This window comes from Notamacropus eugenii, chromosome 5 (genome assembly GCF_028372415.1).
Source record: "Notamacropus eugenii isolate mMacEug1 chromosome 5, mMacEug1.pri_v2, whole genome shotgun sequence".
In the NCBI taxonomy this organism is placed as follows: domain Eukaryota; kingdom Metazoa; phylum Chordata; class Mammalia; order Diprotodontia; family Macropodidae; genus Notamacropus; species Notamacropus eugenii.
Window position 1 is genome coordinate 376010768 of NC_092876.1, and position 14217 is coordinate 376024984.

At 37.6% G+C, this 14217-nt stretch overlaps 2 protein-coding genes across 5 annotated transcripts in view; one reads left to right on the plus strand and one right to left on the minus strand.

The window, feature by feature from the left end:
- FANCB (FA complementation group B) overlaps positions 1-11193 on the minus strand; it is a 30194-nt gene extending 19001 nt beyond the window's left edge. For all 3 annotated transcript variants that reach the window (XM_072614326.1, XM_072614325.1, XM_072614327.1), the window contains exons 1-2: positions 10996-11193; positions 2554-3576 (exon numbers count right to left, since the gene is read on the minus strand). In XM_072614326.1, coding sequence (XP_072470427.1) covers positions 2554-3486 — 933 coding nt within the window. In that variant the 5' untranslated portion in view covers positions 3487-3576; positions 10996-11193. The remainder of the gene's footprint in view (positions 1-2553; positions 3577-10995) is intronic.
- A 204-nt stretch (positions 11194-11397) lies between these two features.
- MOSPD2 (motile sperm domain containing 2) overlaps positions 11398-14217 on the plus strand; it is a 41766-nt gene continuing 38946 nt past the window's right edge. For both annotated transcript variants that reach the window (XM_072614328.1, XM_072614329.1), the window contains exons 1-2: positions 11398-11548; positions 11739-11808. In XM_072614328.1, the coding sequence (XP_072470429.1) occupies positions 11540-11548; positions 11739-11808 (79 nt within the window). In that variant the 5' untranslated portion in view covers positions 11398-11539. The remainder of the gene's footprint in view (positions 11549-11738; positions 11809-14217) is intronic.

A 14217-nucleotide genomic window follows, 5' to 3' on the forward strand; every position in this document is an offset into this window, starting at 1 on the left:
TAAAAAAAGGCTATCGGGGATAACTGCAGAGGATATTCCTGTTTCTGGCACAGGGTTGGACCAGATAAATCAGGGACATTTACATTAAGTGACTTCATTGCATTACTTGACACTCTTATGAGTCCAACAAATATGACAAATAAAAAATGATAGATATGATCTAAAAAAAAACCAGAAAATTGAGCCTGACTTTGAATAACCAAATATAAGCAACTAAAATGGCTTTGCAGGGGGCAGGGGATTTAACACTCATTCTTATTCATTTACCTCTGCAGTAGTGCATGGGTTATAAAGGAGTTTAGTTTTCTAGATCACACTTAAAAAAATGAAATCACATTCTTGCTTATAACATATAATATTTATCATTTATTGGTAATAAAGTTACTTACTTTACGTGCCAAAAGCAATGTAAAGAATACCATATGTCTACAATTAGACATGATTTACTAAATAAACAAATTTTTTATTCTTTACAAGTTTGCTTAAAAAGTAGATTAAAACAATTAACATATTTTTTGCTCTTAAAAAGGCCTTTAACAAAACTTTTGGCATCTCCAGAAGTCATGAATTTGGTTCAATTGCTATTATCATAAAGTGATTTGTAAAACTAGTTTCGAAGCAGTAAAAGTTTTAGCTTGTTATCATCACTAGGAAAACGTACTGATAAAGTAAAAATGTGTATTTGGGATTCTCTAGCACAGAAGTGGGGAAGCTGAGGCCTCAAGGCCACATGTGGCCCTCTAGGTCCTCAACTATGGCCCTTAGACTGAATCCAAACTTCACAGATTTCAGTCTAAGGGCCAATCCAAACTTCACAGATTTCAGTCTAAGGGCCACACTGAGGACCCAGAGGGCCACATGTGGCCTCGAGGCCACAGGTTCCCCACCCCTGCTCTAGCCTATTAATGATCTTCAGTATCAAATTAGAGCAGATTCATAAGATCCAATTTAGAAGCAGAAGAGACCATGGATATTATCTAGTGCAATACTCATTTTACAGATAAGGAAACTGAGGTCAGGCAGCATAAAAGGCTTGCTCAAGGTTCCAAAGGTGGCAGAGCCTGGAATCAAATCCATGTTGCATAACTCCAAATTCAGCATTCTTTCCATTGCACCACATGGCCTCTATCAGTGTCAAATTGCTCTTATGAACTAAGTGAATGATAAGATGCAGAAGCTAAGATGACACTATGTTCTTTGCATCTTGCCTTTTTTTATGGGACACAAAGGAGAATGTGTATATGGTATATCTTACATTGCTTTTGGGACATCATTTCTGTAGGGTGGGACCTGCCTATAAAATGCCTAGTTTAATATTACACCACAAGAATACTTAAATATTAAGTGTACTGAAATATGGGAAACTGATACACAAGTGTATCAGTTCGTCCTTCGTTGCCGAAGAAGACCATGCCATCAGAGAAATGATGACATGACTTGCACTTGACTTTCTTTTGAGAGGGGAAGGGCTGTGCAAGTCACCATCCTCACTTCTCCTCCAGAGCCATCTGAATCCAGTGATCAGATATTTCTCAGGATGACTAGAGATGACCCAGGATGAGGCAATAGTGGTTAAGTGACTTGCCCAAGATCACACAACTAGTGAGTGTCAAGTGTCTGAGGTGAGATTTGAACTCAGGTCCTCCTGACTCCTGCACTGGTGCTCTATCCACTGCACCACCTAGCTGCCCCACACACTTAAGTATAAAGCAGAAGGAGATACCCAAACACACATTTCTACCTCTCTATATCTCTAAATAGCTATTTAACTTCTGAAGAGAGAGACTATTTTGAGTAAATATCCAAGCTTTATGTTAAAAAACAAGATGTGCAGATAACCACTATATAGTATATAAATTTTTACCATTATTTTCTAAACAAAACAAAATAGCGAAAATTCTCCTAGCAAAGTTTTGGGAAAATATTTAACACTAACCAAGTATCACCATAAATAACAGATTGCACAATAAGTTCCATAAAGTGCCTTATATTCAGAGAGCATAATAAAATAAATAAATAACTCCATGTAAACTGATCATTTATTTTAAGCTGGACATCTGATTTAATTTGGTTCTATAACATAGTTTCTATAATAGGTAAATTCATATGATATTTTCTTATAAATAAAAATAATAAAACAAATATGTTTATTATATTATAAATGTCATATAGTATGTTATTATAAAATAATAAAATAATAAATCAAATCAAATAAAATCCATCTTATAAATAAAAAAACTTAGAAATACTAGCCTAAATTCAGTGCTAACTAGCTGTCCTTTTTAAAAAAGGTTTTGAGATATAAAACAAATATATATATATACGTATATAAATATATAAAACAAATAAAATAAATGATCAGGTAGCGTTTAAATAAATGTGTGAAAGCCATATAACAAAGTGATAAAATTGATACCTGAGTCCTCCTTTTGAAGAGGCAAGTCTGTCACTGAAAATACACTAAGATATACTCTATAGACTGAAGGAACATTTTTAAAAAATCCATCCCCTATAAGCAAAATAACTGACATTTTATGAGAACAAGTATTATACCTGAAAGCTTTTTTTCCAGATGGCACAAACATCACTGGACCTAAATGATACAATACAGAGTAAGTCTCCACTATCTGAAGCCATAACTTGTAATGCACACGGATCCTGAAATGGAAGCTGGCATAGATTTTTAGGGACACCATCTTGGAACCAAATAAGCTGATTCTTTTGAGTTAGAGCAAGCAGTGAAATTCTTAACATAGTATTCACTACTTTAGTTGCACAGATATGTATACAAGTTACCACACTGCCATAAGCATGAGGCAAAAAATATGCACCACTTAATATTTTTTGATTTTCAATAGAATATGCATAAAATTCAGTACCCCAAACTGCATAATCTGACTTTGAAGACCTCTGGCTACTTTCTCTCTTAGTGGAATGAGGTTCTCCTACTCCAAATAAAACAGTACCTAAATTTTCAATCTCCCCTGCCCACTTGATGGAAGAAAATTTAACCGGAGCACTGACAATTGTGTCATTTTGGGAAGAAATATAAAAGGAAGTTCTGCTATGTCTCCACAAGACTGATGGGCCATTAAGTATCCTTATGTCATCCTTCATCTCATAGTCTAATGTAAAATTTATTCGCTGTTCAAATTCATTAGAACTGTGAAGTAACAATAAAAAATATTTAAAAACACTTTTCTTTTTGTTTTTTCTTATCAAAACACAAGGGAGATTAATTCCTGTTCTGAAGTCTGCTGCACAGCTGCAACAAATCATTTCAAAACTTGAGTGTTCTCCATGCATGCTAAATATACCAGTGGACTTCTGAATGAATGCTCTTGTGCTTCTATTAAATGTCATTCTTCTTGCATGTAATTTGGATGTTTTTGCAGTCCTTTCTTCTGCCAAGTCTCCTTGTGACAATTGAAAAATAAGGACTTCTCCATTGTAAGATAAAAGCTTCTCTTGCTCATGAGATGACATTGCTCTTCTGCTGTTGTCTTTCAACAATATCAAATCTTTATGTGAATTTGATTTTAGGGTGCAAACTGCCTCAAAGAGGATGATTCCAGTCTTCAAAAAAAAAAGAAAGAAATGTTGACATTAATTAAAAAGACTGTTTTTAAATAGAATGTTACATACTCCCTACAGCAATGTTCACATTTACCAAAAAAAATAATCACCATAAAGTTGTTGATGTAGTTTCTTTCTCAGTCATGTTTTTTAAACTTTTTGATTAGGATGCAAATTAACAATCAGAAAAAGAGCTATAATACATGAATATATAAGCTTAAGGAAATAAAATTTAGGTAAACCCCTAAGAATTTTAACATACAAGTATTAAAATGGAGTTATCACTACTTCTACTCAAAGAAGGGGGAAAAAAATCAATGAAGGTTAATGATTTAATTATATATCAAAAAAACTTTTTGATCAAATCACTTATAAGAGACATAAAGGCAATCACGTACTTTTTAAAAATTAAAGTAGAGCTATAGGCACTTAAGTGAATGAAATATCTTGCTTTAGTTGTAAAACAATGTCTCTAAATTTTGATATTAATAACTAACCATTAGAAAATGGGAAAAAAAAAAACCTCTTTGTATTTGAATCTTTAGTCTACCTTTAGCAAACTACATTCTAAGAAATGGAAATGTATCTGTTACAAAGCATGACCCTTAAGTGAAACACAGAGACTGCCTATGTAATGGAAGTATAATGAGTATATGGAAATAAGTATACACTAAGTTATCTGTGAATATCAGGAGATCTCTTTTTTTTTCCCCAGGAAAAAACTCTCTATCTATATTTTTTTCTGTTTTATATGATCATCCTATAACTGCTGTTATACTTACTTGAATTTCAGGGTAACTTTCAAAATAGATGGGGCAGAAAATTCAATTTTTTCAAAAGGAACTGATGACTAGGTAATAAAAAAATTGAGTATGGATCTAATGTAAAATTTCCCTAACTAGATCAAAAGGTTGGGTATCTTCCAAAATGGTACCTTTCATTGTGGTAATTAAAAATTTGTCAGCATTCCAAAATAAAAAAAAATGTATGTAAGAATGATAAATTCTAAACTCATCTGGAATTGGTCTTCATTTTCTAGATGTGTCATTTCCAGAAGCAATAGCTTAGTAGAAAGGTGATTCTGCTAATACCTAGTTTGGGGTTTTTTCACTCCACTGTTATTAGAATTATGAACCCTTAATCAATGTTTGATTTCCTGACACCGAATCACATATACCCAACATATTATAGAAAAAATAATTTTAAATGAAAACAAAGTTTTTTTAAAGGGAATTTTGATACTCTTTATAGGCAACATAAGCAGAGTGATTAGGCATGATGGTATTCAAATCAAAGGTGTGGTTATTATTTTCAATAAAATTTAATTATATTATATAATAATAAAATATAATTTATAATATATATAATATAATATAATGATATAGTCAACTTACAATTTATTTTTCAAAGGATAGCATGAAATATTCTAATCCTATAAACACCTGTAGGGATGACACATGTCTATACTTCAAATGTGCCACAGTCACTTGGGATTTCTGGGAGGAAAAAAATAAAAAGCACTGCAAAGTATTCTGAAGTGATCTAGGGATTCATTTGGTGGAGAATTTTCCCTTTTACTACATATTCTTTAGTGCTCAGTATTCTAAAAAATAAAAAGGCCTACCTATTTTTCCAGTGCTTTTGCTACAAGGACTATTGTAAAAGTATCTCTGTTATTCTGTAAAGAACATGTGACTCTGAAATGGAATACATTCTTATTCAACAGTGGCTCTTAACTCTATATCTCTTGGACTGGGAGCACGATAATGCTGTGGAGATAAAGCCTTTGGCAAGTTTATGTATGACAAAAATTTTATTTTACACGCACACAAAGGGAAAAGGGTGAAGTGAGAAAGAAGTACAGAGCCTGTATATGGAAGATGAGCTGAGTCCAGAATTTAACAAGTAGGGGATAGCTGACTGAGTTGCCTTTTGGCAACTTTCTGAAGCAAAGGCCCATCTCTTTAATACCAGGATTCATCCCATTATGTTGGGTGGTTATGTGGCACAGAACACTATATGGTGGGCATGAGTCAGCTACAATATGTAAAAAAAGGAATGACAAAGTAGAAAAGGTGTAAAGGATGTTATGGGAAAAAAAGTATGACTAAAAAAAACCAGGTGGAGTAGCTAGGTGGTAAGAGATGATGATCAAGTTATTGGTATCCACAAAATGCTGACAGATCTGGAGGAAGGAACCTTGCAAATTATTTATGGGAGGCCATAAGTCACACAAGTTACACAATACAGGCAGGTGTGGATGGGCTCTGATCAGAATCACTAGAGCGATGTCCTCACCCTCCCCACTCTGTCCCCCCCCCCCCCCCCATCACCCTCAATTCTGTGATTCATCAAAGTATTCTGGAGTAAAAGAGTATTTTCTTTCCCTACATGGCCTTGGAGGGTATGTTTTTAACTTTGCAAAAGATATGATAAGAAAACCAGGTTCAATGTTTCTTCTTCCTATTTTAGAAATGAATTCTAGGTGAATTCATTATTATTTATTACTATCAAATTAGAGGGTAGACATTAGTTTTATAATTGGTTCCTTCAAAGAACTTGAACAAAATATTAGCAGAGTGACAAACAACTGAAAAAAAAACCTCTGAGGGAGGGAACCCCACAACATCTAACCATTAGTTTTAAATAACACATCTGCCACAGGCTTGCTGCACACATAGCACCTACTTAATAGGCATTTTCAAAGGTTTCCTAGATCTGAATAAAGCAGTTCTCAAAGGCAAAAACTACTGATGAAATAAATTATAAAGTTTTAATTTTCCCCCCATATTGAAAAGCTTAACACAAAAGATTCCAAATAATCACAGAATTCTCATTTTAATGACAAATTCAATCATCTGAATTTTGAATATTATACAAGTTAGATGACTTAATTACAGCACATTAGTTTATGAAAGTGAACATAAAAAGTTTTCTGTTTATAATACATTCACCATTTCAACACTTTTGTAATGTATAAAGTTGAGACTAAAAATGCTATTCTTCTGCAACACTAGTTTGAAGGCCAAGTGCTTTACAAAAATTTCTCAAAATTAGAACCCATTAAGTAGGTGATATTATTAATTCTATGGATCAAAACATGGAGTCAGAAGTAGCATAACTTACCCAAGAACAGTAAGCAAATCTCAATTCAAAAGAACTAAGTTATTTGGAGGCTGCCAGACTCAGCATAATGGGGGCAATCCTTTATTATTTTTTTAACTTTTTTTTTATTTTTGGAGGGGGGAGGTGAGGCAACTGGGGTTAAAGTGACTTGCCTAAGGTCACACAGCTAGTAAGTGTCAAGTGTGTGAGGCCAGCTTTGAACTCAGGTCCTCCTCACTCATGGTTGGTGCTCTATTCACTGCACCACTTAGCTGCCCAATCCTTTATTATTTTGAGGTTGACTTTCAGTGCAATAGGCTCTTTGTTCTTCCCTATTCCATCAGTGAGTGGGTAGAGAAGGTATAAAACGAAAAAAATCTGAAATCTTTGCTTCACAACTAAACCTCTGTAGCAAAAGCATTTGAGAGGAAGTTAAAATGGATGTTGGGGAGTATCTATGAAATTATATTATCAGGACTATTCCTGTTTTTCATGACCATAGGTGCTAGCTGATTAGGCTTTATATGGTGAAAATGAAACCAGGAATGGTTATATACTATAAAAAGTAACAGGCACTTCATTCTTTAGATGATCAGTAATCAAAGAATATGAATAGGCAGTTTTCAAAAGAAATCATAGCTATCTATAGTCATATCAAAAAAATGTTCTAAATCACTACTGATTAGAAAAATGCAAACTAAAACAGCTCTGGGGCACTACTTTACCACTATAAGATTGGCTAATATGACAGAAAATGAAAATGATAAATGTTAGAGGGGGATATGGGAAAACTGGGATACTAATGAACTGTAGGTGGAGTTGTGAACTGATCCAACCATTCTATTTTGGATTTAGAAAATAATTTGGAACTAAGCCTAAAGGGGCATAAAACTACATATCCTTTGATCCAGTAACACCACTACTAGGTCTGTACTCGAAAGAAATTTTTTTTAAAAAGAGAAAAGATCCTATTTGTACAAAAATATTTATAGCAGCCCTTTTTGTGGTGGCAAAGAATTAGAAGAGGGGATGCCCATCAATTGGGGAATGGCTGAACAAGTTGTGGAGTATGATTTACTACTGTGCTATAAGAAATGACCAGCAGGATGATTTCAGAAAAACTGGACAGATTTACATAAACCAATGCAAAGTAAAGTGAGAAGAACCAGGAGAATACTGTACATAGTAAGAATAATATTGTATAAAGAGCAATTGTGAATTATTCTACAGCAATACAATGATGCCAGAAAATTCCAAGGAACTCATGATGAACAATGTTATCCACCTCCAGAGAAAGAACTGATGGAGTCTGAATACAGATCAAAGCACACTATTATTCACTTTTTAAATTTTTATTGTTCTTTTTTGGGGGGCTATGTGTTTTCTTTCACAACATGGCTAATATGGAAATATGTTTTGCATGATTGCAAATGTATAATCTATATCAAATTGTTTACTGTCTCAAGGAATGGGGAGAGGATGAAGGGAGGGAGAGAATTTGGAACTCAAAATTTTAAAAAATGAATGTTAAAAATTGCTTTTACATATAATTGGAGAAAATATTCAAAATTTAAAAAGTAACAGGTATTAATCTAAATATAATAAATTGGAAGTTAATTATCCACCTTGTTTATTCCATGTTTTTTGATATCATCCTTCCAGAAGGATTTAGTACTGCTTGGTTCTATATCTGGGCTTTTCTTTCACATGATAATCAATTTACTTTGGCACAAGAAATGAAGTTTGGACTTAAAAGCATTGGATAAGAGTCAGAGGATTTGGGTTTATGTCCTAGTTTTTTCACATATTAGTTATGTGATCTTGATCTACAGCCTCAGTATCCCCAAGTATGAAATGGAAATGATACCTATTAAAAATTACTACAAAGATTGGAAGAAGACAATATCAACGTATAAAAATAACAGAAGACAGGTGAATGACCCATAGTTTCATAGGCTGAGATTGTGGAAATGACCTAGGTGTAGCAACTTACGAAAAATGATCTAATAAAAGTGAATCTTTGGAAAATAAGTGTACATAGGTGGGGAGTGGCATGAGTGGTAGGAAAAGAAATGGATTTGGAGTCAGAAATGAGAGTTCAAATTTTGGTTCTGCTACTTAATTACTACCCACTGGGACACTGGGAGTATCCTACAACTTCATTAGATCTGTTTCCTCATTTGTAAAACGTGAGAGTTAGTGGGTGGATTTCCAGCTCAAAATTCTGTTATGCAACCAATGAGCTCAAAATTCTATGTTATGCAACCAATGAGTCATAGTAGGTGCTAAACTTTCACAAGCTGCAGCAAAGTTTCTGCCATCTCATTGTATAATCTACACTGATTAGTAAATTCAGCCTTCTTAAGGAGAGCCCTTCTCTAATTTATGGTGGAAAGCATAACAGAACAGGGGAGATGGGAAGGCATAGGGATCTACTATCTTAGTAGACGAAATGTAGTGGATGACTTTCGGTTCATTCAAGGTGTATGAGCAGCCATGTGTGCTTGACAATGGAGGAGGCAATGCTGGAGGGGTCTAGACCAATACCATTAGGAAGGAAAACAAAGGGAGGACTCAGGATTCCCTCCAGGAGTATACAATGTGGTGAGGGAGAGAGCTTAGCATCTAGCCAGATGAATGAAAGAGGAAAGGAATATTAGAAAGTCAGTAGGAAGTTAGAGAAGGGGAGGAGGGTATGTGACTTGCCCAAGGTTACACCACAGACTGCATGTCAAAGACTGAGTTGAACCCAGGTCTTCCTAACTCCAAAGACCCACCTTCTATCCACTAACCATGATGCCTTAGAAAAAACTATAAACAATACAAACTAATGTAATTATTATTATTAGTTCCTCTGTGAAGCCTTACATGGTGTCCCAAGTAAAAATGTTCTCCCCTCATCAGATTGCTTATTATATATTTACAGGTTACATCCCTTCCCTGTGGGCATCAAGGTATCATATTGTATCTTTGTATTCACTGTGCCCAGGAGACAGGCAAACAGCGGGAGAGAGGGCCCACTTCTGAGTTCAAGTCCCATTTCTAATATCCTGGCTGGATTATTCTGGGCAAGTTGCAATCCTTAGCTCCCCAGGAAAATCTCAATACCATAAATTGCAGAAGGATAGCTAACCTGTATTTAAGAAGGGGGAAGATCTTCACAACTCCCTACACAGATGACATCATAGGTTTCAGAAAGGAAATAACCAAAACAACAACAATGTATAATTAACATTTATGTAGCACCTCAAAGTTTATAAAGCAAGTAGTGCCTTTATTGTACCCATTTTCTAGAGGAGAAAACTAAGCAGACAGAGGTTAAGTGACTTGCCCAAGAAGACACAGCTCACAAATGTCTGATGCCTGGATATGAACCCAAGTTTTTCTGGCTCCAGGTTCAGCACTCTTATCTACTGCACCACACCCAGCTGCCTTGCATATTCTTTTGTAGAGTAGACCTTTCCTGACCGTTGAAATAGGCATTGCCTAGTATTATTAGTAATCCCTTCTTTGAAGGAATGAAAAAGAGCTGGGGAGGGGTGGAGGGAGGCCCATGAAGATGAGAGAGGGATTTATGGTTCTTATATTCTATATATCCATCTGTGAGTGTATATATGTATATATCTACATACCTATACACACACACACATACACATGCATTTCTATATGTAGATGTATGCATAAAGACATTATATGTAAATGATATAAAATACATACATGTAAACATACAGGGTATCCCAAGTCTTACAAGTCTTGTAATGAAAACTATTAAGCTTTAATATTTTTAAAATTTTAATTTTAATTACGTTTTAAAATATAATATTTAAGTTTCAAGTAATTAATACTTAAAACGGCACTAAGACTTTTGAGTCAGCCGTATTTGATGGATGGCACACAGTGGGCACTTAACAAACGCATACTTTCCTCCCAGGAACGCTGTGAGGTGACATCTGACAGATAAGGAAGCCTCATGACCAACCCCCTGGGTTCGTGGGCATCTCAGACCCGGGACCTGGGCTCAGGTTTCCCGTTAACGAGGCAGCACGAGTGAAGTCAGCCCCTGAAGGGTGGAAGAGCTCCGACTTTCTGCCCAAAGGGCTCATTCACGGAGATAAGAATTGCACAAGTCTGATGCCCACTACCGATCCGGACAATGGGTACGCAGCGCGGGTTCCAGGACTGCGGGAGAGGGGGGTGTGGGGGGGAAGGAGACCCCGGCCTTCCCTCCCACTGAGGTGCCTCCTCCCCCACCACTCGGTCCACCAGGAGGTCAGAGGTGAAGTTTTTCATCATTCCTTCTTCCACAGCACCTACCTCCCAGCTCTCTCTCTTCCAACCGCTGCCTCCCACTCCGAAAAGTCCCGCGCCTACAAAGCATGCTGGGAACGAGGGGGAGGAAGGGGAGGCCTCCTAACCCGGAAACGAAGCCGAGAGTACTGGGAGGAGCTCAGAAGGGGAGGAGGGAAGGGCGGAGGAGGATGAGGAGTTTGACTACAAAACCAAAAGCGTCCAGCGCCGGGAGGGGAGGGCGTGGCCAAAGCCAAGGGGCGGATCAGGGGGCGGGGAAGGAGGAGGAGCCTCTATTCGGGGTGGGTCTTGGTTTCTGGAGGAGGGACACGAGAGGGCCGGGATTGAAGGAAACGCGTTCTGGTCCCGCCCCCAGACCCGAGGCGGCGGTCGTGGATTGGACAGCCCGTCAGGAGCCTCCTCCCTCTCCCTCTCACCTCCGTGCTTTGTCACGAGACCTCTCCGCCCCGCGGCTCCCTCCTGGCTGTCGCCCTTCTCCTGTTTGGCTTCGGCGGCCCCTGGGCGGGTGATGTGAGGCTGAGCGGCGGCGGCGGCGGCAGCAGCAGGGACCATGGCCCAGGTGAGCACCCGCCGGAGTCGGCGGGCGGGCTCCGAGCCCAGCTGGGCCTCAGGTGCCTCCCGAGGCCTAAGAGGCTCCTCTGGGAAGGGGGTGGGGGTGGGCAGGAGAATGCGGGCTCGGGGAGACCCTGGGGAAGGGGCCCCGGGAGGCATCCGCCCGTCTCAGCTTGGGCTCGTGTGTCCTTCCCCAGGTTCCCTCTCCGGAGAAGTCCAAGCTGGTCAGCGAGACCCGGAGGAGGTTTGAAGCCGAGTATTTGGCAGGTGGGTACCACGAAGGGCGTATCACTGTCTCTCTTCCCAACTTTTCTTCGGGGGCCTTCCGGGGGCCCCCCAGAAAACAGCTTGAGCTCTCACTTTGGGGGCGCTTTTCCTCAAGGATTCCTCTACCCCCTCCCCTCCGTGTCTTTAATCTCACGCCTTGCTTGGACCAAGTCACCCGAGGAGGAGTGGGTGTGTTGGGTTTGTGTTGCTCAGCTTAATCCTTGGATTTAAGAAATTGGAAGGAACCTCGGAGGTCACGTAGTTCAGGGCTTCTTAAACCTTTTTTGAGTGTCAAGGTCTCCTTGGGGGTCTATGGACCCCTAAGCCTATGAACCCCTTTGGAAATCTGACCCTTTGACTCGGAAATAAAGCCTATGGACCCTTTGAGCAGTCTAACACAATAAAGCCTGTGGACTCCTTTTCAGGATCTTGTATTTCAATGCATTAAAAAATATAATTTTAAAAATAAAATACATAGGGATGCAAAATAAACCAATTACATTTAAATGCACTTGTCAAGATAATGTTTCAAAAATTCATGAAGCACAAATTTAGAACCTCTCATTTTCCCAGCGAGGAAAATGAAGCCCAAAGGGTAAGCCCTGATGTCACATAGTAAATAACAAAGTCTGGATTGGAGCTTAACTGAAAAAGCAGTGATAAGTGGACTTGTTTATTCTGAAGTGGTAGTGTAGAGATATAAATGGACAAAATGTGTTGGAAGGTTTTTTGGTGGTTGTTTTGGTGTTTTATTGTTGTTGGGTTTTTTCTTTCCTTGGGGTGTGCCTGATTGAGGTGAGTAGGTTGTATCAGTGCTTCGTGTTAGAATACTTGACATTACTCTGCAGATGGTTTCAGTGCTGATAATTGCATCAGTTTACAAGAACAAAATATGTGCTGTTACAAAATGGGATGCCTCTAAATGTTCTGCTCTTTGGAAAGAAAAAGCCTATGTTTCTGTGTTGCCCATAGTTCCTACCATATAGATGCTTAGTAAGAAATACTTCTGTCTTGGGCAGCACAGTTGTCATGGTAATGAGGTAGCTTGACTTTTTGTGTTACCTGTATTGTATACTTTTTAAAAAGATTCCAGTTGTGTTTGTTTTGAAGTATGAATGATTAGTTGTATATTTTTGCAAGTAGCATATATCTTGTAGGCAGTAAATTCTCATTTGAACTATTTTAGCTTCCCATTTTATCTATAAGGAAATGCTCTAAGCTATAGGAGCTTGACACTAATGTTGAGGGGTTGTGTCATACTATTAAATACAGTTCTGGGTTAGATCCTTAGTAGTGACCTCAAACAAGTGATTGAAATCTTCACAACCTTCATATTTGAGGAACATTGTAAATTCTTAGCATCTGTTCTCTTTACACCCAGAATTTTGCCCAAGAAAGTTGTAAGAACTTTAACTTTTAGCTACAGATATAAGAAGTGGCCCTTGAGCCAGCAAACAAGTATTTATTAAGCAATTACTGTTTCAGACACTGTGCTAAAAGAGGCAAAAAAAAAAATCCTGCTCGCTTATGATTTCTCTTTGAATGGGATGGATAACATGTAAATAGAAAAATACTTGCATATATATACATACATACATATATATATATATATATATATACACACGTGTGTGTGTGTGTGTGTGTATGTGTGTGTGTGTGTGTATGCATAGTAAATAGGAAGGGATGGTCTCTTGCGGAAAGTGGAATTTGGGCTGACTTGAAGGAAGCCAGAGAATCCAAGAGATAGAGATGAAGAGAGAGCGTGTTTAAAGCATGAAAGATAGCCATTGCAGAAGAGGTAGAGCATTTTGTGTTAAGAACAGTAAGAACACCAATTTAAGCTGGCTCATAGAGGATAAAATAGTCTGGAAAGATAGGCATGTGCCAGGTTGTAAAGACTTTAAATGCCAGGGGACTTCATATTTGATCCTGGAGATGGCCATTGAAATTTGAGTACAGAGATAACGTACTTTAGGAAAATCCTTCTGGAAGCTTAATGGAAGGTTGATTGGATTGGAGAGAGACTTCCAGCATAGAGACCCACCAGAAGGCTTTTGCAGTAGTATAGGTGAGAAGGTGAATAGGTTGATATGTGAGTGAAGTGTGTACAAGAGACTATAAAGTTGAAGAGGATGCATAATCATTTTATGTTCTTTCTAAGATTACTTTCACTTATATGTCACTAAAACATTTTGTAAAAAATTGTAATTTTTTAATTTTAATTTTTAAAGGATCCCAGTACTTGACTTAATAAGTCACGGCTATAATTTACAAGTGATGCCCTGGTGAGTATGGTATGCAACCTAACTTATACGCTACCATTCAGTAACATAGGTTCATAGAATCGTAGAACTGAAAAAATGCTTTTAGAGATCACCTAATCATCTAATCCAGCATCATTTGGAAAAT